At 35.0% G+C, this 23,278-nt stretch overlaps 3 protein-coding genes across 4 annotated transcripts; 1 reads left to right on the top strand and 2 right to left on the bottom strand.

Moving 5' to 3' along the window:
* The first annotated feature begins 2,405 nt into the window (after positions 1-2,405).
* LOC131014837 (organelle RRM domain-containing protein 2, mitochondrial-like) lies at positions 2,406-5,464 on the top strand. The gene is made up of 3 exons (XM_057942952.1): positions 2,406-3,538; positions 4,822-4,890; positions 4,996-5,464. Exons 1-3 carry the CDS (start codon positions 3,403-3,405, stop codon positions 5,241-5,243), a joined length of 453 nt encoding a protein of 150 aa, XP_057798935.1. The 5' UTR covers positions 2,406-3,402; the 3' UTR covers positions 5,244-5,464.
* A 766-nt stretch (positions 5,465-6,230) lies between these two features.
* On the bottom strand, positions 6,231-7,855 carry LOC131014836 (WUSCHEL-related homeobox 2-like). 2 transcript variants are annotated; one of them, XM_057942950.1, is made up of 2 exons: positions 6,986-7,855; positions 6,231-6,753 (listed from the first exon to the last, which is right to left on the bottom strand). In XM_057942950.1, the coding sequence occupies exons 1-2, from the start codon at positions 7,287-7,289 to the stop codon at positions 6,428-6,430; spliced, it is 630 nt and encodes a 209-aa protein (XP_057798933.1). In that variant the 5' UTR covers positions 7,290-7,855; the 3' UTR covers positions 6,231-6,427. The 2 variants fall into 2 exon arrangements, with proteins under 2 accessions (XP_057798933.1, XP_057798934.1); XM_057942951.1 differs by having other exon boundaries at positions 6,563-6,743; positions 6,986-7,333.
* A 1,117-nt stretch (positions 7,856-8,972) lies between these two features.
* Positions 8,973-21,081, bottom strand: LOC131014835 (uncharacterized). The gene is made up of 13 exons (XM_057942949.1): positions 19,868-21,081; positions 19,009-19,714; positions 18,332-18,824; positions 18,087-18,238; positions 14,592-17,963; positions 14,266-14,475; positions 13,419-13,622; positions 13,123-13,326; positions 11,798-11,956; positions 10,612-10,962; positions 9,630-10,059; positions 9,394-9,484; positions 8,973-9,229 (listed from the first exon to the last, which is right to left on the bottom strand). Exons 1-13 carry the CDS (start codon positions 20,983-20,985, stop codon positions 9,025-9,027), a joined length of 7,695 nt encoding a protein of 2,564 aa, XP_057798932.1. The 5' UTR covers positions 20,986-21,081; the 3' UTR covers positions 8,973-9,024.
* Positions 21,082-23,278: the final 2,197 nt, after the last annotated feature.

Genomic DNA, 23,278 nt, shown 5'->3' with positions numbered 1-23,278 from the left:
TCTCTTTACTTTACAATAAATTTATAATTACTCCCTCCGTCCACTAATTCATGACCTAAGTAGCAAAACACGGATTTTAAGAAAAAATGTATTTTTATTAATTGAGTGGAGAAAAGGACCCACAATTAATGTATTGTTTATTAGTTGAGTGGAAAAAAAATGTATTGTTTTGGGACCCACCAATTAAATATAAATAAAAGCTTACTAAAAATGGATAGGCCTTGAGTTGGTCGACGTCCCAAAAAAAAAAAGAATGCCTTGAAGAATGCCTTGAATTAGTGGACGGAGGGAATATTATTTTGTATAAGAGGCTATAGTTAGTAAAATCAGTTTGTGAATATAATTATTCACAAGAAAATTTATGTTGAAACCATTATCATATGGAGTACTGCATTTTACCGAGTTGGGCACTTATTATACAAACTCTAGGCCCATTTCTCTAACGCACCTCAAAATAAGCCCACTACTAATTGTCGAGAAAATGTGACAAATCTCGTTGTCTTGAGACGGGAACATCTATATAAACATTTTTTTTCCTCACATGTGTACTAGCATTAAATTATGTATTTTTATATGAAAATAAATTCTACGATTAACTAAAAATTGATAATTAAATATTTAAATGAGAACCATAAATAAAAATAAATAAAATTACTAGTAATCGTTTGGCCACAATTCTAGGAACACAAGTATTTAAACAAAGAAACTATAGAAAAAAGAAAGAAACTACAGAAAAAAGAGACAGCTCTGCCAGAGTGCCGCGCTACCAGCTCTGCCAGAGTACAGTGCTACCGAGGACAGCCTTGCTGGGAGCCCTTGCCAGAGGGCAGTGCTGCTGAGGACAGCCTTGCCGGGAGCCAGCTTTGCCACCGAGTTGGGCTTAAAAGAAAGAAACTAAAGCAAAAAAAATCAAAAAAATTCACTAAAATAAATGAAATTTATATGACCCTAAATATATGTTGGATCCGGGTCTGGGATCCGACCCGACCTAGACCCGCGCTCACCATGTACGCGCAGGCTTAAAGGGGCGCTCACGTAAGTCCACCTCGTCTAGAAGAGTCAGTCTTGTGTGCGACCGCCGCATGGCCGCATACCATGCGGCGGTGGTTGACGCACAGTTTTTGCATTTATATTAGATATATTGCTAAATAAAATCAAATATATTGTGTGGCGTAGTGGTTGAGCTTGAGCACCCTTTTTGTCTCAAATGTTAAGTATTGTTCGAAACCCTTCTCCCACTTTTTCTTTATTTTGCTTCTTTTTTTGTTCCTTTTTTTTGCTTCTTCATTTTTGCTTATTTTCAGTTTATATTTTTTCTTTTATTTTTTATTTCAATTTTTTTTTGTCTTTTTCGTTTTTTTTTTCTTTTGTTTTTGTTAGCTTCTTTACTTTTTTATTTAATTTTTTATTTTCAACACTTTTTAATTTTTTTTTATTTTTTCATTCTTTTTAATGTTATATTTGCTCATGTCAATGGTTATTTTTTCTTACAACTATAATTACTTAACCAAATAATTAAAACTATAAGTCTTCGTGAGTAAAATTAACAATCTTTGTTAAAAAAAAATAATTTTGAAATATTACATTTCTTTATATAAATAATTATTTTTTTATTAAGATTATAGTTACTTTTAATAAGTATAAAATATATATTTATTAGCACAAATGTATACTTATGTTAATATAAGTATTTACCTTCATTCAATATGAAGTATTATATAAACTAAATCCTAAACCTTGAAAACTAAATCCTAAACCTTGAAAACTAAATCTTGAACCCTGATAGGACTATTTACTTTTAATAAGCATAAGATATACATTTGTGCGCTTATGCTAATATAAGTATAGAATATGCATTTGTTAGCACTAATGTAAACTTAGGTTAATATAAGTATTTACTTTCATTCAATATAAGTATTACATTTACTAGACGTAATTTTTACTTTCATTAAAACTAAGTATTACTTTTCCTATTATTAATTAAAAAGTGCAAAATACTAAGAAATTTGAAATTTAATTTTAAAAAATCAATTTTACATTTCATAATACAAATATTTACTTTCAATCAGTATAAGATATACATTTGTTGGCACACATGTATATTCATATTAATATAATGATATAATTTCAATTAATATAAAATATTATATTTTCTAAACCCTAAACACTAAATACTAAACCTTAAACCCTTAAAACTAAACCCTAAACACTTGATTGATTGAGTTTAGAATATCAGATAAATGACTATTTTCATACATTATAAGTATTACATTTTCTACGTAATGTTTACTTTCATTGAAAATAAGTGGTACTTTTCATATTACTAATTAAAAAAATACAAAATAGTAAGAAATTTTAAATTTAATTTAATAAAACAAAATTTTAAAAAATTACATTTGTTCATATCAATAATTACCTTTTATTATAATATAATATTTACTTCATCAAATAAATAAAAATACAAATCCCCATCCATAAAAGTAATAATTATTGTGAACAAATGTAATAATTTTAAAATATTACATTTATGCATATTAATAATTAATACTTTTTATTATGATAATATTTACTTCATCAAATAAATAAAAGTACAAATTCTTATTCATAAAAGTAATAATTATTGTGAACAAATGCAATTATTTTAAAGCATTACTTTTTTTCATCTTAATAGTTACTTTATATTTCAACAATAATTACTACTTGACAAAATTAATAAATCTCTTGGGTGACTAAATTACTCGTCCTCAATCTTATCAACAATCCACGCAATCCCCTTCAAATTTTCCTTTCCCTTAATTTTTCGCCAAATCCAAAATCAAAACACAAATCCCCTCTCTCCTTCAAAATCCGCCGCCACCACAGCTTCCTCCGGCAAGGCCACCGCCTCTCGGGGCACCGACGTCGACCCAATATCTCCTCTCTCTTTGGCTGAATCGCCACAGCTGCTCTCTACCACCTGCAGCCGCTGAGCACAGCGCCGCTGCCTCTATCGGCAACGCTTTCCCCAATAACGTCGCCCCTCCTTTATTTGCAGGTCCCCCCTGAATCCAGCGAGTGCTACCCCTTTTTCTCTGGCGGAATTTCTCTTCCCCAAATCGACCCCTAATTTTCCAGCACGGGCTGCCGAAGGAAATGAAATTTATTTGAAAAATGCCTTTTATATTTCTGTGGTTTGGGTGTGGTTTGGGTCGGGCCGGGTCCATAAACGGGTCGGGGGAACCAGTCGCATAGCATGCGGTTAACCGCATACAATAAATTGCGCGTCTAGAATACTCTTTTTAATTCCTCAATTCTCATTCTTACTGAACCAGCTCAACAGAACAGGGGTTTTGCTAGGGTTTAATATCTCTTCCCACTCTAACCTTGTACACGGTTTCCCATTTCTAAGAAATTCAAAACCTTATGGCCTTCGCTTCAGCTTTCCGTCGCGTTTTTAACGGATCATCCACGCCGTCGCTCAATATACGCTCGCAGTTCTGTTCGATTCGCTTCAGTTCCACGCTTCCGACGCTCACCTCTCCTAAGCTCTTCATCAGCGGTATGCCTCTTCATTTTCTTTTAATTGTAATACGCGTTTTTCAGTTCTATCACTGCTGTTTCGTTTGATTCTATTTTGTTTCTCAATTCGTGTCAAATCTTCGTCTAATGTCAATGGCAATGGATTTGTGTATTTGAATCGAAGTATGTTATAACCTTGCCGAGTGTTATCCTTCTTATTTTTGCCATATCACAAATTATATGCAAATACTGGAAATGTGATTGCAATCGCCGATCACATAGTGAATGAAGATATTTGAATACTGATAATTGGAGATCTTCAAATGGATGAAGATATTTGAATACTGATAATTGGAGATCTTCAAATGTTAAAGTGACTAGTAGATATATTTATGTACTTATATGGATGCACAAGCGCTTTTATGTTTGATCTATAAAGATACATAATTCCCTCTGTGAGGCTTCCTGAAACTAAGTGAAATGTACATATATGTGTTACTATCGACTTCTTCATGTCCAACACTGCTGTATTGGTGCATTTAATCTAACCAACATGGCATATCTCACTCGTTATGATATGACATAACCCCCAACTATAAGTCCATTGTTGTTGTATCTCTCATATGAATGAGAGAGCAAAACTTATACTCCCTCCGTCCTATTATAAATGTCCCATTATTTTTGGACACCGAGATTAAGAAATGTGTAATAAGTAGATAACGTGGATTGATGGAAATTATTTAAATATTAGGTGTAGAGAGAATATGTTGCCAAAAAAGAATGAGACATTTGTAATGAGACGTAGGGAGTAGTATTTTTTAATTTTGGAATGTGTGAAAGAATGGGATGTTGAAAGAAAATGTTTTAGATCAATCTTTTTTTAAAATGACTAAATTGAAACAGTTTTATCTCGATGGATCCCAGAAGTAATCTTACCATGACCTTGTCAGTAGATATCACCCAAAACTGTTGTATAAATAGAACTCAAATTTACTGGTCAGTATTTGCTCTCACGCCTTTTGGGATGTGAGTATTGCATGAAGGACTAGGAGCTATTTTTTTCTTTTTAGAGCTTAACACAAGTAGCTTTTAGAATCCCTAAATCATATAGCTTGAATGAAGTACTTTGAATGTCATAGTTGAGACATTTAATGTTCTTGTTATCGCCTACTACTAATGATTCACCTTTGAAGAACATATTTTGAATACTGACATACTTGACACATGAGGTTTCTCAGAAAAAGGAGGTCTTGGTTTCAACAGTTTGTGTCTCTGAAGATTATGTTTACATTGACCTTCGGTTCTTTAATTCTCATGAAACAGGTCTTTCAAGAACGACAACTGATGATAACCTATACAAGGCATTTGCACCTTTTGGAAATCTTCGTGAGGGTAAACAGCTCACACCTTATTCTTAGGCACACTGCCTGTCTTGGATATAAATTAATCTTCTATCCTGTTGATTTAGTCTTTCAAATTCTTGTGTTAATCTTGCAGCAAAAATTATCATTGACAGAGGCTCTGGGAAATCAAGGGGGTTCGGTTTTGTAACTTATGATACTGTGGAAGAAGCTGAGAAGGCAAGGGAGGGAATGAATGCCAAGTTCCTTGATGGTTGGGTAATTTTTGTCGACCCGGCCAAACCGAGGGAAGCTCCTCAACAACCTCCTCCTCCTCGGCGAGACATGCAATCTACTGAAACCGGTTACACTACAAACAGGACGGTTGGATGGAGTGGCTATTGACTTCTATCCAAATTCTTTGGAAGATATTTTGTAATTGACTGAAATATAATAGCTTTTGGAGAAACTGGACTATTTATTGAGACATTTGGACTGCAGAATCTGTGGCCAGTCGAAGTGAATTGTATACTAGTACAATATGCAATAGCTGGAGATATATTTATATCTGCATCTGGCAATGGCATGATGAAAAAGTCACAGGCTAGTTTGTTACATTGTTTCTAGATATTTGTCCAGTTCCCCCTTCTCTTTAGTTATTTTTTTGGTCAAATAAGTTAATATCAGATCTGGTCATTTTGCTAAGGCATTATCATTTTCAGGAAATTGGTAGTAATGTTTGATGGGTACATGTTCCGGTGCAAAAAGTGGCCGAAACATGCTTACATTACAGCGGCTCGATCAAATTTTGGAGTCGAATTAAAGCCCAATTTATATTCAAGAACTTATTGTTCCACGTGTGTACAAAGATTATACTAGAATAATTATTTTATTTGACGTTTATAAAGAGTATACTACATTTTTTCTAGGATATAATGCTGCATTCTATATTTATGTTTTAACCTTACAAGCATCTTTTATTTATCAAAAAATCACTCTTTTTATATTTTAATTTTACAAACACTCTTTATTTATCAAAAAATCACCTATAATGTACCATATTAAATTTATACTACTAGTAATCGTTTGGCTGCAATTCTATTTATAACAAATAATTATTCCTTATTTTCGTCTAAGGTGAACAATTATTAGTAAATTATTAACTATTTATGACATCAAGTTTTCAATGCCGGATAAAACGTTAAAATGAAATAAATACAGGCAAAGACGAGAAAGAAAAATTAAAGTATACTCTCTCTATCTCTCTCTCACACACACTTTGAACACAAACAGCATTTTTGTCGATGGCCAAAAGAGAGAAGCAATGTCATGTGTCAGTTGTCTCAACATCCCAAAAACAGCAAGAAAACTTCAAAACCCACAAAAAGAAAATAGTCCAAAACCGAAAAATCTTGATTAAAAAAAGAAAATTCAACCCACAATCAACAGATTCTGTCAGTCATCCCTTGAAAACCCCTAGAATTCAGTGATAAAGACCACATTTTTCCAAGAGACTTTAATTAGAACTATCCTATCTAAAATTCTACTTTGACAAGAAAAAAAAAACCAATGCGAATGAACCGATCACTTCAATTCCCACGAAAGAAATCAAAGAAGGGATGATCATCAGAGGAAGTTGATAGCTTATCGGCACAAAAACTAGGGTTCTTCTGATCATGATTACTTGTTGACTGCAGAATTCCGGTGGGGTGAATTGGGAATAAATCCAGTGTTTCTTGATCATGGCTGCTGCTGTTTAGATGCTCCCTTGATTCGGTAGTGTTGTACCTTTGAGTTAATGTGAGGTGGCTTGAATCAATGCTTTGTGGGATTGTTCTACACCTCTTCACACTACCTAATGCTGTGGGGAGTTGTACCTTCTTTGGTGGAGGAATGTAGCATGGGCTGCAAATCACTGCAAAATATAAGCATCAACATACTGTAAGAATTGCACAAATGTGAAGATTCAATTTTTTATTTTTTTTAATTTTGAGGTAGAAATATATTTAGCATGTGACAAAAAATCCATTCTTTTTCCCAAACAGCAAGAAAGAAGAAAAGTTACTCCACTTTTTTTTTCACTTGTGAAGTAATGCAACAGTTATAAATATGCAGAAGCTACTAACAGAATGTGAAAAGACATATACCATTATGAAAAGGAGGAGGTGGAGGGAAAAGTGGAGGAGGTGAATGAAGAAAGCGATTGTAGAAAGCAAAAGTCTCCTGTTTCTGCTTCTGCCTTTGCCTGGCCTTATGATTCTGGAACCAGTAAAAGACGTTTTTGCCCTCGATGTGCCCATAATCTCTGAGCCTTGCAGTGATGTGCTGAATCTGGTCAGCAGTTGGAGTTCTCAAACCCTGCCTGTACAAGCTCTCAAGCATGTTTATTTGCTCTTTCGTTGGGTTCCATCGAGACCCTCCATTTGCAGGATTTTGATCGCCACCCTCCATTGTTATCAACAAGGGTAAGGGTGTGTGTGTGTTTTTTGGGGAAAAGAGAGATCTTTGATGAAGAGAATATGATCTGCAGTGCCCATTTTATAGGGATGGAAAAGGGGAAGTAGACAAGTAGCCCTATAAATCAACCAATCATATGGCGTATATATACAAAGAAAGAGATAAACAAAGAGTCAAACAAGGAGAAAATTAAAAACACACACACAAGATACTACAAAGAGAGAGAGATATGGAGGTTTGCATGCGTATAGTTTTTGGTGCAGAAACATCTCTGAAAACATGGAGGGTAGCGGCTGAGGCATGCATGGAATGACAGAAATGGCCCTAGCATTGGGAATGAAAGAGGGGTGGAGGTAGGGGCAGATTAGGGATTGAGGAGTAAGGAGTATAGGGCCTAGGCTTTGGAAATTGCAGATAACTAAGTAGAGTGGCAGAGAGAGAGATTGGTAGGATGATGAGAGTTTGAGTTGATTCAGAGGTAAGAAATTGAGACGACTCTTTTTCCTTTCCTTTTCTTTTTTTTTCAATAAATCTATGCTGCTGGATGGTGATTAATTAATGTGAAGAGGAAATTCATTTAAAAAGGTGAGTAGATATAGATGTAGATATAGATATACATAGATTGCAAAAAGTTTGCTTGAAATCTGAGACTTAGTTTTGCTTCTATCTATATCTACCACTACTATACTACACTACTTCTAGTTGACATCACATTCTCTCTAACTCGAATATGCAAACACATAACGTTTCAAAAAAGAAAAATTTAAGCAACTCCTGTTTTAAATTGATTATTTTAACTATATGTTCTTGGTAATCATACCTTTTTTTTTTTTAGGGGGGATAATTATTCCTCATTAATTTGGAGTTAGTGATGCTAATTAATTACCTCTTGCTTCGATGGGAGCATTAATATAAATAGGCATGCGGCTGGGAATTAATTCTGCATATGATTATGGAATGGTTATAATGATAAAAATTTGAACTTTGAGGAACAGCAACATTCAATTTTGTGGCTACTCAATTTTAAAGCTTTATTTTTTGTAAAGTTGAATTAAATGCTCCGTCCCACAATTCCCCAAAAAAATGGGGGAAAAAAGGTAAGAGAAAAGGTGATAAGAAAGATGTGCAAGATATTCCTACACATGACAAGAGTTCTGTGCAATTCCAAAATCTAAATGCAATAGTACTTAGTACACATATCATATCACCCACATAATACATATAAATTGGTATAAGTTATTTTTATGATAAAAATTGATAAATTTTATCATACTTTAAAGAAGTTAGATACAATTTTTTTTATAAGTATATCAATCAACACAAATAAAATAAGTAGGAATGTTATATGTATAATAAAATTTCATAAGACTGCTCGCTTTTTATAATACTAATAGATAGATTATGGCCCTTCTACATTTTCAAATGCTTCCAAAGTTGTTTTGGGGACTTTTTACGTCATATTATAATATCACACAGCATGCATTAGATGAAATGCTATTAATTTGTTGCAAAATACAGCTTCGAATGTAGTAAATTTCTGCAGAGCAGAGATGATGGTCCTGTCACAGCCATTGATGTCTGAAAGAAATCGAAATCGAAATCAAGCATCATCACTCGAAAGAAAACACAGCAAGAAGAAGATGCTACATTTTTATGCATATGATTTGGTTTCACCCATTTGCAGCTCAAAACAAAGCAAATTAGATTGAAATTGAAAGCTAAACAATTTTTATTCGGAATGGATAAAACTTGTCTCCCATTCATGTACATGCAACTTGTCCACATCATTAAGATCGAAAAAATGGCTACATCCAGATTTCTCTATGAGAACATTAGAAGCCACTACCAGAAGCCTCTCACAAGCATGGATTTCCTCCACTCTCTTCAACTCGCTCACTTCCGTCGTTAGATCTCTCCATGCCTGGTGATATGACCTGTTCAAGCCCAAGGATGAACATAAACACCAAAAACTCGCAACCCGTTTCTTAAATAGGTAGGATACAGAAATTTGTTCCTAGTGATTAAAGTAACTGTTTATGGTGAAAGAGTTAACAATAATGGCACTATGACTTGAAATTAAAAGGATCAAGTATCTTACCATCTCCAGGCAGGATTCGCTTCGACTGGCCAGTGTATCTTTGAACAAAGCGATGGCAAACAAGTTTGAAATCCAACCAAACTCTTTAACCCTACATAAGACAATGTAGACAATTAAAAGGAGAGTCATCAAAGATAGAAGCTAGCAATATAAAATTTAAGGTCGTTGCAAGGAACCATTTCACCAACATATTAAGAGACAATAGTATTTAACTAAAGCATGAAATGGAACAAAACCTGCGGGGGAGTCGGAAAGGAGTAGGAGACACAGTGCAGAAACAGATGATGGAAGAAATTGGTGGCTGAAGTTCAGCTGCTTTAACAGGTAAATTATTGCTGCAGCTAATATTTCTTCACCACTGTATTTCACAGTTTCTCCGAACTCTTTCTCAGGGCATCCTAACCAAGACTGGAAAGCATGGAGGCTAGATCTTTCCAAGAGACTGTCATTGTCAAGTTTTCTTGAATTCAAAGTAATCTTTCCAAGGATCACTGAGGCAGTTAACCAGCGTAAAAGTTTTGATTCAAGGGATTCTTCAGGTTGTCTCTTCCCTGATACTGCTGTCATATGATGATCCGAATCTTCAGGAATAACCAATTCTTCCGACTTTGACTGGAGAGCAGTGGTAACTGCCCATCTCAAGAACTTAAACAGCTTCTCCTGATCCTGATAGATATACATATATACACACACACATATATATATATATATATATATATATGTGAGAATGAAATTTAATGTAAATAAAATGCTTGAGCGACATCTCTCTGAGCCCAAGATCAGATTCTCATTAGCAGCATGAAAATTGTGGACTGCAACAGACCATGTGTAAAGATGGTCAAATAACAAAATGTTTCTCACAACACTTGCTTTGGTAATGGACGAGAATTGACTTTACATAAGAAGGGAAGGGGAAAAAGAAGGAAAAAAAGAAATGAGAGGTCAGTTATAATTATGCAGTTTCCAGTTAGTACATGCTTTGTAATATTATTGAGGGGATGAATGATGGTTGACATCATCGTCTTAACTAATGGTGTATGCTTTAGGAAATTAGGTTAGAAATACATGACATAACATATAGAGCCATTCATATCTTTACGTGCAATTAGAAACATGGAGTTATCGTGGGAAAGGGGAACTCCACTACACCTGTGGAACAGGAGGTTTAGAACCTAACTATAAGAAACTTGATAAACACACATAAGAGAGGAGAGGTACCATTTGCAGGATGGTGACTGGAGGAGTACTCATGAGAACAGCTTTGAGACCCAAACCCATGATAGGATAGCAAACCAATTTCGAGCATGCTTCAACAGCCTCGTAGAGTTGAAATAAACCCTCGTCTGACAATGTAAAATGGGGTTGATATATCTTCCTTTTCTGTGATATCTTCAGCACTAATGCCAATATTTGCAAAATTGAGACACAAATGCTGCTCTGATATTTAATAAGTTCGACACCACTAACAAGGATTTTGTACAAATGCAATGAAAGTTCCGAAAGCTGCTCCATAGCATGTTTTTGCAGCCACTCGACAATATTTCTTGGTGATGTAATACAATTCACAACCTATTTTTCAAAATGAAACAGGAAAAAACAGTCAGAGATATAGTAATTTCCTACTGGCAATAATGCTTTTATCAGCAGTAGTGAAAGTGAAAGCACACAACAGCAAAATGTCAAGATCTTCACTCTCCCTAACCAAATCCTTCTTCCTCTAAAAAAATATCTTTAGAATACCCCAACCTTACAATATCAGAAGTACATGCATGTTAATATCCTTCCATACTCAAGATAATCAGTTGCAACCAGTACCTCATGATAATGACAAAAACCTCATAATAAGAAATAGTTGATGTAAAACATCTCATTATACATATCTGATATCCATCTACTAGAATTGAAACCATAAGAATCTTTCCACAAATATACCATTATGTCTATTACTTTCAAGAGTTCATTCAAAACCATTTTCAGAGAGGACTGTGGAGTTAAACAAACATAAAGAGAGGACTAGTGATGATTTAATCTATACTTTGACAATAATCAGCAACCGAGGACGAGCGTTTGGGGGATGTTTTCCATAATCCACCCCTTTCACCAGCTAAAATGGAGGTAAAGTCCTCGAATGCATGGATGTGCATCAGATCTCTTCAGATTTTTCTTTCAGTCTACTATATATTTCATATCATGGGAAGCCTTGCCAAGATTTCATTGAATATTAATATCAATCACCTTTCTTCCAATGGAAAATATGAAAACTAGTGTTATAACATCATTAATAAGTTCAATCGTAGCATCAAGATAATTTGGCAATAGAAGAAAACGATATGAGTGTAGCAAACAAGAGAAACCAAGTCTTCACGAAAGGGCATGTAAAACGATGAAAAAAAAGAATAGATACCTCCAATATTATTGGCAGTTGTGTGAGAACAAATTTTTGCTGCTCTTCAAATCCACTCCCATAGATAAATAAAAGAATAGATGACAACCATGAAATGACACCACAGTGTTCAACTAAAAACCAGACTGCTTTATGTAATAGTACAGCCTTCTTTACTACCTGCAGCAGACATCATTCAATTGAATTTAACTCTTCAGTGAGGAGTAGCTAATCAGGGAAACTAACAAACCTCAGTATTCCGTCACATTAAAAAAAGGCTCAAGAGGTAATATTTTTCAAAAGCAGTCAGTACATTTGTTTTAGAATTAATTGGTTTTAGCACACAACTTCTAAATTTGTTGCATTGTAAATTTCTCCTAATTTTAATTTCCAATGAATTAAAGCTGACTTGGCAGCCGGAATTTCCAGTGCTGACACATCGCCCCACATAACAAACGGCGTAGTTTTGTTTTATGCAACATACAATGTTATTTAACATTTTTCAAGTCATACAACTATTTTCCAAGCCAGCTTCAATTTCTCGGGAAAATGAAATCAGGAGAAAATTGCAAATAATGTAAAATCTGTGCATTTGGGAGCAAGATTTGTTAGTCGTGCGCAAAACCAAAATCCAGGCAAAGCTCGTGTATTTTAAACCAACTAACCCTTTATCTTATGATTCTTATAGAAGCAAAATGTATAGTATTGAATTTCTGGCGGATGGTAGTTAAAGCGTGAGAATAGACAATTTTCTACGTACCGGGGCAAGTTTTTGATTGACTGCATGATAAGCACAATAAAAAGCACAGCTGTTTATACATAAAATTTCTCAGTTATGCCAGAGTGCATGTGTATGCAATAAGTTAAAAGACAAGAAGCTTCACCCACCCAATGTAAGTCATTTATCATTGCTTAGATTCATTAGTAAATGTAAACTTACCATCAAGTGTCGTAGAAATTCCATTCCATTTGCAATTCTAGAATCAAGAGTACTAAGTAATTTGCTAATTGAATAAATAACCTAACTTCCTAAGGAATGCCTGCAGCCTAAGATAATGAACAAGAAAAACAGTAAAGCTGCTAATTCTTTTTCTTGGACAGGCATCCAAAGACACACACAAGCTGATGTTTGGAATTATTAATCTTATATTTGCAGTTTCAAGAAAGCATTGGCATTAGCATCTAATAGAGACAAAACATGTAAAGAATGAAAAGCAGAACTCCAGAGGCTATAATAGGAGATATGACAGTGACATCAAAATATTTAGACAATATAATGTAAAAGAGATATGTTTCACGCTAAGTAAAGCCACACCACACAATTAAGATAATGCAACCAATCAAACCTGAATTATAAGTTCCTTCGACTCGTTATCTGAAAGAGGAGAAGAATAAAAACTAAGGAGGGTCTCGAAAATGGAGTTTCTGATGTATGTTTGAGCATCATCTTCTGTATTCAGCCCTGCACACAACAATCGAAGCATCCATACTCTGTCTGCTTTAAAAGTGATTGAGGTACTCCAGAAAAAATTCCTGAATAACGGTATGGCCTGGCATTTCATAACAATAAGTTAGTGTTAAAAGCTTAGCTATTCAAAAGTAAAACATAGGATAGTGAAAAAGTGAACCATGAGCGCCATACCTTCATATTCACACTAGGGGAATTACTGAGATGCTTGCTTATGGTAGAATAATTATTATTGGATGGGTCCAACAGTATCACAGAAGCCTCTGCAGCGAATACAGCAATGACAGATGGAATCCTTTGCCATGGCTCTTCTATTCCATTTTGCAAATATGTTAGTAGAAGACGAAGCCGTACCACTTCCTTCTTCTTTTGACATTTCTGCATACAATATGTTCAACTGTCAAACAGTGTAAAAGCTAGAATAAAATTTTCTCAAGAAAAAAATAAAAATAATAATAATAAAAAATTATGCTTGATGGATATAGAGAACAGTAGATCAGGAAAAGTTAGTCAGAAGGCCTCCACACCTTTATGAAAGTGCCTTTGAGGTGCCTCGCCTATTTGATGAGATTTCAAAACTGTAAGGCCGTCTAACTGTGCCTGATAATCTTTTAGGGGGCGTTTACTTTGCATGATTGATAAGATGCACGATTGAGTATTTTTATCCTCAAGAGTAGGATTTCTTCGAATGGGATATGAATCAAGTAAAAACTAGCTTAAATGATCGAAATAATCAAGTACCTTGGGATATCCCAAAGTTTCAATCCATCTAAGTAAACAAAGGATTAGCCTTATTCTTTTTATCTATCAAGGCTAATCCTCAAAGTAAACACCTCCTTAGAGCCGCATCTTGATTTATGGAGAAATCTAAGGGTTTTTTTCTTCTAAGTTCAACTTAATCCTAGTAAAAGATTAGATTATAAATGGAAAACATTACATTTTTATGTAGCAGCAATAACCAGAGTTACAGCATATGAAGTAAAATAATCATTCAGCACAACCACTGAAAAGGATTAGGTACCTCCAGTGCACTCTTGAACTTTGCTAGTGCTTCATATCCCAATTTCCTCATATCATCATCAGGTGAAGATATACTGGCAAAGGTAACAGCAAGCAAGCCTAAACTAGCAAATTCAATAGGTTCAATGTAGCTCATCGAAAGACAGTGAATTGAGAATCTGAGGATGAAGACAGGATCATATATTTGCAGCTTATCAGTTGTAGAAGGGCCCTGTACGAAGAGAGACCAGTGAGCAAAAGGGTATAATAACATTATTTTTCCAACATTTTTTCGCATTTAATGAAATCGAGAGCAATAATTAGCAAGAGAACTTGCCAGGAAATTACCTCATGCACAACTGCATAACTAGCTTTTTGGAGCTTCGGCGAATTTCCTTCATAAACAACTCTGTTGTAAGGAAAAAAGAGCACAGTTTGAGCACATATCTTTGGGTCAATCGGAATATTCTCTCTAAACTTAACTTTTTGACGTTCATAGATTTCCACGTTTTTTTGCTCAACAGACTGCATGTCTTTATCCTGTTCCAAATCTTTTCTCGCCTTTAAAGATGCAATACCCCACAGATAATCTGTTCGGGCAACAGTTCCAGCACATGACTCATCATTGGACTCGATATCCAACAATAAATTATATATTTCCAAATCAACCTCAGAACACGTTGCCCCATATGAAAACAGAAGAAGATGAACCAACTCTTGCGCATTTATACCAGTGTCTTCACCAAAATTTAGTTCTCTTTGCTGCGCATAAATATGTAGAAGTACTCTGACAAACTTAACAAGTTCAAGCAAATAAAGAGTCTCCTTATCTGTCAATTTATTGCTTTTGCAATCCAAAGTATCTGGGCCACCATGACCAACAAAAAACAATCTTAAAATGCTCTGCATGGGAGTAAAAACAAGTCCAAACTTAGAAGAAACAAATGACTGACAGGCCACCTGAATGGAATTTGCAAACTGGGAGTGAGCAAGCAATAGCTGTATAGATGAAGAACATGAAAATTTCCATTGAGATATATAGGCGAGAGCAGTTCTTAGCATCTTCAGTGTTACGGGATCTCCAAACCTATAGAGAAGAAACGATTTTACAAGTTGCTCTATGAATGGGTGAGAGTCCAACTCAATTAGATAGTCATGCATATCTACTGTCAATTCCAATACATTATTCATTACAAAGACTTCCAAAAATCTAAACAATGGTAGTTTCTCGCCATCAACATTTCCAATGTAGTCAATATTCTCCGGGAATTTCTTGACAATCAATATCCAGGAATTAATCAACATCTTTAGAAACCTGATTTTTGACGTTGCCATGTCAGATGTAACTTGTGGAGAATCCACCTTTTTCTTTCCATTATCCACCTGAGTTTTAATTTGAGTATGCTCTGTAAACAACAGCATCCTGCACAAGTTTATCTTTGCAACAACTCTGTTCACAAAATCTAAAGGTTTTTTAAGCAAACGACCTCCAGTCTCGCCACAAAAGTCGTCAATTATATTGTCTGCAGTAGATGGGAACATGGAATTATATAGATCCAATCTTCTATCAACCCTCATAGCATCTTCACCTGATATAAGGTGGTCCCGTACCATCAGGATTGTTTTACCAAGAAGACTATCGGAGAAAAGATCTGTATATTCTTCTTTGGATGCAATCAGTAGTTTATCAAATCCAATCTCAAAAATAGTCCCAGAGACGAAGCTCTTCCACTTAGAAAACCCACTCAAGAGTACACGACCATACACCAAACGTATAGCTTCAAAGGCCTTGCAGAGCTGTCCCCCAAATTTAGGAATAACCAAATTTAAGTACAAGAAGACGGTTGGCAAAACCATCAGTAATTCTTCATCAGAAAAACAGTGTCTACAAGTTCCTTGTGTTATATTGGCATTAGGAAGTGAAGATTTGTCCAGTATTTCAGAAAACATAGATCCAAAGACGGACATATGCAGGGGGCTCATTGCAACAATATTGTACACCAGGTCAGATTTCGTTCTATTAATCTTGTGTAAGCAATATGAGAATATATTTACAGGAATGGTTGCAACAACTCTTTGTAAAACCATAACAGAAGGAAGATGTGAATGATGAATAGCTTTATGCATTTTCACGACATTGAACGCTTTAAGCAGACAAGCATCAGCAATCTCCAGTTTCAAATGGCATCCGATCTGTAGTAATTGGAAAAAGATCCTCTCGAACAGAAGAACATCAAAATGTGTCTCAGTTCCACCAGAAAAACTATACGGTTTATTTTCTTGGTATGGCTGTCTCATGAGCTCTGAGAGGAAATCAAAAGTGCAACTGGCAAGGTGCAAACCAATAAAAAGAGCATTTCTTTTTGATGGCATGTGCAAGGCTGCATCATTGATATCAATCTGAGAAAACGTCCAATTCACCAATTCAAGCAGCTCAGAGGGAGATATGAAACTAATCAAAGAGTGTAAAGCATAGAATGTTGGAAGCAAGGGTTTAAAGTCCATGGACTGGACGCAAGCATCAAACCTACTCTTAAAAATAAGAAATAGCTTCTCTTTAAGCAAATTAAATGCTCGGGATATGCGCTTTCTGTCATTTACAACTTCTGCAGATATTTTACCACCATGCACCACAAACAATAGTTCAGAAGCTGTTATTAACAAATTCAGGACATTGAGATCCATTTTGCAAATTCCTTGTTTGGCTAACTCAAGAAGTTTTTCCAAAGTTTCTCCAAAGACTGAATCTGAAAAAACATTATCACCTGACAGAGAACAATTCAGTGATGCAGTTAAAGCAGGATTGTTATAGATGATTTCTGCCACATCCACCACACAATGTAGTGGTAAAGGCTCATTATCATGAGCCAAAATGACAGTGTCCATATTCTGAATCAACAATTGTCTTAACAATTGCTCTGCAAGTATGAAGCATATATCACAAAGCATCTCAAGCTGCTCCAAAGATCTGAGTCCGTAGCATGACCTTGTGTGATTAATCCAGAAGAGTACATTGCACAACGAAGAAATTAAATGATCAGATGCAATCCCAGTAACTTTATCCAACAGCAATTTTTGAAGTTTTGACCGCTCAACTAGATGCAAGCTGCAACTTTGTGCAATAGATGAAAAGACCACATAGAATGGGACAGATTTTAAGTAACGGTATAATTCAAAAGAAGCAGCTCCCAGTGAATCAAGATCAGCTTTATACAAACTCTCTCCCTTTTCTTCACAATGCTTAACACTATCCAGAGCAGCAAAGAACACTTCAGGACATAACTCTATAACATCATCAAGATAACTTGGTTCCAGGAACAAAATGGATGACAAAACTGAGAAAGGAACCTCAGACAGGTTACTTGATATAGATAAGACTATCTGAAAATTCTGCAATAGCTCATTGCGTCTTGTGCACATCAATGAGAAAGAAAACCCTACACTCAATCCAACAAGTCCACTATGATACTCACTTTTCAAAACTTCTCTAATGTCGGCAAGAGTTTTGACAAAAGAATTATCTGACCGCTTAATATCCTTCACATTGGAATATATGCCATAACACTGCCGATGCAAAATATCACGTGCAAAACGCAACAGAGTCTTTAGTGGCCTCCATTCACATGGATATTCAGCGAATTCCAGGACATCAACATTGCTGTTCTCAAGCTTCTCAGACAATACACGGTCAATTAAAGCCGATAATACTTCAGCTTTCACCTACCAAAAGTTTATCACATTGCAACCAAAAATCAATGGAGTGCAGAAAGATGACAGGAAATACATGTACAAACAAACGCATGAGCACACATGACATGAAGATTAAGCAGCACGCTACAATACCTGTGTGTCCAATAGATACTTGATTGTGTTGGAAACATAGAGTGATATCAACGACTTCTGAGGTAATGTGAAGGATCCTGATTCAGAGCTGAGCAAGCGCAAACACTTCTCCAGTACACATATAATAAAAGGGCTTACTTCAGGAGACAGATCTGCCAAAACCATGTGAAAGCAGAAGCTGAGCAAAAACATTTTTATCAAAAAGGATGCAAAAGAATGGTAAAAAGGGAAGTGTTACCGATTACCTTTACCACCTTCTGCATCATAGATGTAATGCTTCAATGATTCCATATACTTGTATAAGTTGTTTCCGGTTGTGGAAACAGCATCACATAGGAAAGAAACGATAACTGATGACAACTCTTGGTAGATCTGAACATCTAGGTCCCTGAGGATATTATATGTATTATAGCCAGGTATGAAAAAGAACCAGGCACAAATTTCCTTTACATTTTTGTCAAATGCGCCAGTGCTTAAGATGGCTGCCTTTGCTAAGGCATAAGCTTGTTCCTTTATCTGTTTGAGTGGTGAGCCAACTAATAAGACAATAAATGGATGCAGATGCCTGTACATTTGTGGCGGATTTGTGATAGGGGTCACATTTTTAGAAAACTGACTGACGTGTTCATTGAGCAGTTGTAATAAAGACTGCTGCAGGATCATTGGTAATGCCAGAGGATTATTTGGTATTAGTTTAAAAAAATCAACTGATCCCTCCATGGCCATCGGCATGGTTCGCTGCAAGACAATATAGAATCCTAAAGAGTTATAAACATTGCCAAAAAAATAAAAAAATCAAATCAAGCATTAGGAAAGTTATGCATATGAATTACAAAATGAAAGGATGTCTAGTAATATGATTCCTATCCTCAATATTTTAACAGTTATGGTCTGCCAGTGTAATTTAATTACCAGAACTTACATAATAGATCTTGAGAGAGTCAAGTATCTTGGAGTAAAAGAATGTATCCACATCTTTTATATTAGCCTGTTTTGCGGAGAACTGACTTAAACCCCAAATATCTCTAATACTTTGATCAATATCAGCTCCATTCTCTAGTTGTTGCTCACCATCTGAAGCTACAACTTCCCCCTCCTCAAACAAATCTACTCCAGAAGAGTTGACTCCACTTATAACAATATCCAAGTCTTCACTTGCAGTTGAACTTTTCAACCTCTTACTAGGATTAACACAATGTTCTGGAACCATTTCTGCTTCAGCTTTCCTTTTTGAAGCAGACTCGAGGCTCTTGATGTGGCTGCTTAAGGGAGAAAGCAAAGAGAACAAAACTTGAGGATCAGGAAGGAACATCCTTACACCATTTTGAATCTCTGCCTTTAAAGCTCCCCAGCCATGCATTTGCTGGTCGGAATAAGAAGTGTCCAAAGCTTTCAACAAATAATCAAACAACTGTAAGACCTCAATTACAAGCTTCAATGTTCCATGTTTCACAAGAGAATCAGCATGAAGTAACCCCTTAGTAATAATTGATCTACTAAAAGGGCGTGGTCCAATGCATTTTATGATGTTCTGCACGTCTTCACTATCAGGTGCACGTATATCAACAAAGCCATGTCCAACACTGACTGAGGAAACCACGTCTGCAGCCAATGAAATAGCAGGAAACCTGCAAGTAACTCAATCATTCCACATGATTGCAGGGCCTAGTACATACATACATTTATATCCGTGTGTGTCTTTTCAAGTGCATGAAATGCTCATACCAGCATAATAACAATTAATCTCTAAATAGAGGAAAACAGAAATTAAGAACTCGTACCAGTTATCTGATGCAACATCTTCAATGCTATAAGGGAACTCATCCAAGTATAAAGAACCAAACAAAGGCCGCCCTCTCACAATGGCCAGAAGCAGTTCCTTATGGTACACAACTTCTGTTGCCTTTAATTTCTTCATTAGACTCAAAAGACGCTTTGGATTCCCACGGAGAGGATTTGGGTGCCTGTTTAAATCGGGCATCAAGCCATTCTCAGGATCAATGCACACCATCATTAACACATTGTGTGCCAACTCTGCTGCATCCACGAACTCTCCCCTCCCCGAAACACTAATCAACTGCTCCAACGTAACATTTCCGAACAGAACACTCCTAAGCCCCGGAGGCACGATGGACTCTGGAACAAGCACTCTATCACGCAAAACTGACAGAACATAAACTAGAGTCTCCTCATCATCATTCCCTAGCCCCCTCAATACCCCCGAATACATCTCCTTCTGCTGCAAAACACCCCTCAACAACCTCGGATGCCCCACCTCCAAAAACGACATAGCAAAACGGACAAACATTTTTCTTGTGGAGTGAATCTTCCTCCTCCCTTCATCGGGCTTCTTCACCCTCAACCTAACTTCCGCCAGCTTCGGGAAAACCGCGAGCTTGAAGTCGAAAACTTTCGCTACTTCCCATGCCAAGTGAGAATTGCGCAAGACAACCGAGGCCAGCAAAGAAAGCACAGCATTTTGCCTCTTGGCCTCTTTGCTATTTAATTCCTTATACAAATCCCCCATCTTCTCCTCAATCAACGACCGCGCGAACTTATCCAACCACCGTCCGGCGTCACCACCACCGCGCTCACCTCCCATATTATCCTTCCAAAGCTTCAAAATTGCAGAAACTAGATTCAAAATATGCAAAAACCCTGGCTTTCCATTGCGAGATTCCCACGCCTGAGATATTTCCACGAGCTTGGAAGATGTCTGAATGTATGAGTGCAGAAATTCAGGGCCTGCATCCGATTTGAGCACTTTTATGAATTCTTTCGCGGCGTCGGTAAAGAGCTGCGATTCGATGGAGTTTAAGTTCCGGAGGAGCTCTTTGAGCTTTGCTTCGTGGCTGATTTTGATGGCGAATTCTGAGAGTTTTGGCTCTTTCTCTTCCATTACTTCTAAAATTCAAGAACAGAGACTTGGAGAGAAATGAAAGTTAAAGTTTACAGTTTGTCATAAACCCTAAACCCCTTGTTCTGGCGGGCTTAGACAGTGTTTGGTATTTGGTTTTACTTAAAACAGAGTGGGTTAAACTAATCTATGGCGCTCTAACATGAATCACATGAGATATTTAATTTTATTTGTTTAATTATTAGTTTATTAAAATATAAAATAAAATGGTGGAATTTATTTTTTTTGCCAAATAACTCTGCTTATATATATGTATAGATAGGATTATAGAAATGTTATGCTATAACCTAAGCACCTTATACGATACTCTAATGCTTTATAAATTGTTATTGAAATCATTAATTTTATAAATTACATATATTACATATAAATCAAAATTTGATTTGTTCAAATTCTTTTTAATTTTATATAATTAATAAAAAGAACAAATCAGACTATATTTTTTTATGTAAATTATAAAATTAGTATTTTTAATAACAGTTTATGAAATATTAGAATAAAAATAAATGTATAAAACAAACAAGATAATGTTAATGATGGCTAAACATAAGTGATGTTCAAATAACGTTGTAGCATAACATTTCTATCTATATCTATATATAAAAGTAGAATTAATTGACAAAATATTTTTCCACTATTTTATTTTATTTTTAATAAATTAATAATTAAACAAATAAAAATAAATATCATGTTAGAGTGCACTTGAATATAATATTTTTGACTTTAGACATGCATTAACCACTCTATCACTTGGTCGACACATATTCCCACAATTTAACTCGTATTTAGAAGGTGCAATAATATTTTTTATTTATTTCATGTGAATTTAACGTTATTAAGGAAATATAATTAGAAAAATATAATATTGGTCAACAATATGATTTTAATGTTATTATTATAAACTAATTTGTAATCTTTCGAGTTTCGATAGAATATGACTTACATTATAATTTATAAATAAAAATTATAAAAATAACTTATATAGAGTATAATATTTGTTTTTTTTTTTTTTGATTTGGGGGAGTTGGGGAGGGGGAGCAGTGGGGTTTGAACCCGAGACCTCATTGTTCACACACAGGAGTATAATATTTGTTAATTACACATTCTCATCTCAAATCCGATTAATAATAATCTCGTCGACTCTTCTTGAACTTGTTTGAATTTATAAAGATAAATTGTTATAATAATTAATTATATATCTCAACAAACTTGAACATTTTAATATTAGTATTCATTTTATCAATTAAAAAAAGATATTCATTTTATCATTTTAGTCTATCCACAAAAAATATATTGATTCATATTTTTAGTAGGTATACCCCATTAATTTTAATCTCTAATATCACCCTCAATTCATCAATATTGTCAATATTGTCATTACTCAACCTAATAGTCAACCAAAAAAATTAACTAAAAACTACAATGAAAGTGTAATCATCATTTCACTTACACAACTCACTTAATCATATCCTTTTGTATTATTTTTGTCAATATTGTCATTTAGACATACCACTCAACCAACTTAACCAATTAAAAACTGTAATAAAATTGTAAATTTTTTATCTACTCACGAGTCACGACACACTCAACCAATTTATGAAAACTTGTGCCATTACGAAATGAGCATATATTTTTTTTGGGTCAAAGGGGGATAATAATAGTAGAAATAAAAATACATTTTAGGTTTTAATTTATTTATAATCTTCAATTTGTGAATATTTTTAAAGTATCAATTAATCAACTAGAATAATGAAGCTATTGTATATATATATACATGTACCCATCCCAAATAACTAAAAGTTATTTTACTATTCATTTTTATCTTAAACTTGTGTAATGTACTTGTGTAAGAAAAGTCTAAGAAAAACTAGGTTGTCGCTCAGGCAACTATCTCGCCATAAACTATTTTTTCGACATACAACCTACTTTTTCAATTGAAAATTTTAATTTTTTATAGGTTAACAATCTCGCCATTAACAATCTATTTTTTTATGGGTTAAATACCAAATACAACCTCAAGGTTGACCCGCCTTGTGCAAAGACAACCCCAAGAAATTAAAACGTTAGTTGCATGTAACCCCTTATTGTACCATTTATTAAAAAAAATCGTCCACCCTTCTCACATTCGTTACCTTTTCGTCAACATTTTTTTAAAATTTTTATATGAAATGGCCCCACTGACCGTTTAACTCACCACACGGCTGCATCATCCTCTCTCACCCTCTCTCAATCTCACCGCCGATGCAGGTGGATGTTCTATTTGTCGTCGATTTGG

The sequence above is a fragment of the Salvia miltiorrhiza genome, chromosome 3 (genome assembly GCF_028751815.1).
Source record: "Salvia miltiorrhiza cultivar Shanhuang (shh) chromosome 3, IMPLAD_Smil_shh, whole genome shotgun sequence".
Classification (NCBI taxonomy): Eukaryota; Viridiplantae; Streptophyta; class Magnoliopsida; order Lamiales; family Lamiaceae; genus Salvia; species Salvia miltiorrhiza.
Note: the sequence above shows the minus strand (reverse complement) of the source record. Positions and strands in the feature narration are given on the sequence as shown.

Bases quoted from the DNA above. Each gene is read 5' to 3' on its own strand.
- LOC131014837 (XM_057942952.1), top strand. From the start codon at position 3,403: ATGGCCTTCGCTTCAGCTTTCCGTCGCGTTTTTAACGGATCATCCACG. The intron at 3,539-4,821 runs GTATGCCTCTTC...CTCATGAAACAG, and splicing joins TCCTAAGCTCTTCATCAGCG to GTCTTTCAAGAACGACAACT. The intron at 4,891-4,995 runs GTAAACAGCTCA...TTAATCTTGCAG, and splicing joins TTTTGGAAATCTTCGTGAGG to CAAAAATTATCATTGACAGA.
- LOC131014836 (XM_057942950.1), bottom strand. From the start codon at position 7,289: ATGGAGGGTGGCGATCAAAATCCTGCAAATGGAGGGTCTCGATGGAAC. The intron at 6,754-6,985 runs GTATATGTCTTT...TATATTTTGCAG, and splicing joins ACCTCCTCCTTTTCATAATG to TGATTTGCAGCCCATGCTAC.
- LOC131014835 (XM_057942949.1), bottom strand. From the start codon at position 20,985: ATGGAAGAGAAAGAGCCAAAACTCTCAGAATTCGCCATCAAAATCAGC. The intron at 11,957-13,122 runs GTTTGATTGGTT...TGTCTGCTGCAG, and splicing joins CGAAGGAACTTATAATTCAG to GTAGTAAAGAAGGCTGTACT. The intron at 9,230-9,393 runs GTAAGATACTTG...GGGCTTGAACAG, and splicing joins GCGAATCCTGCCTGGAGATG to GTCATATCACCAGGCATGGA.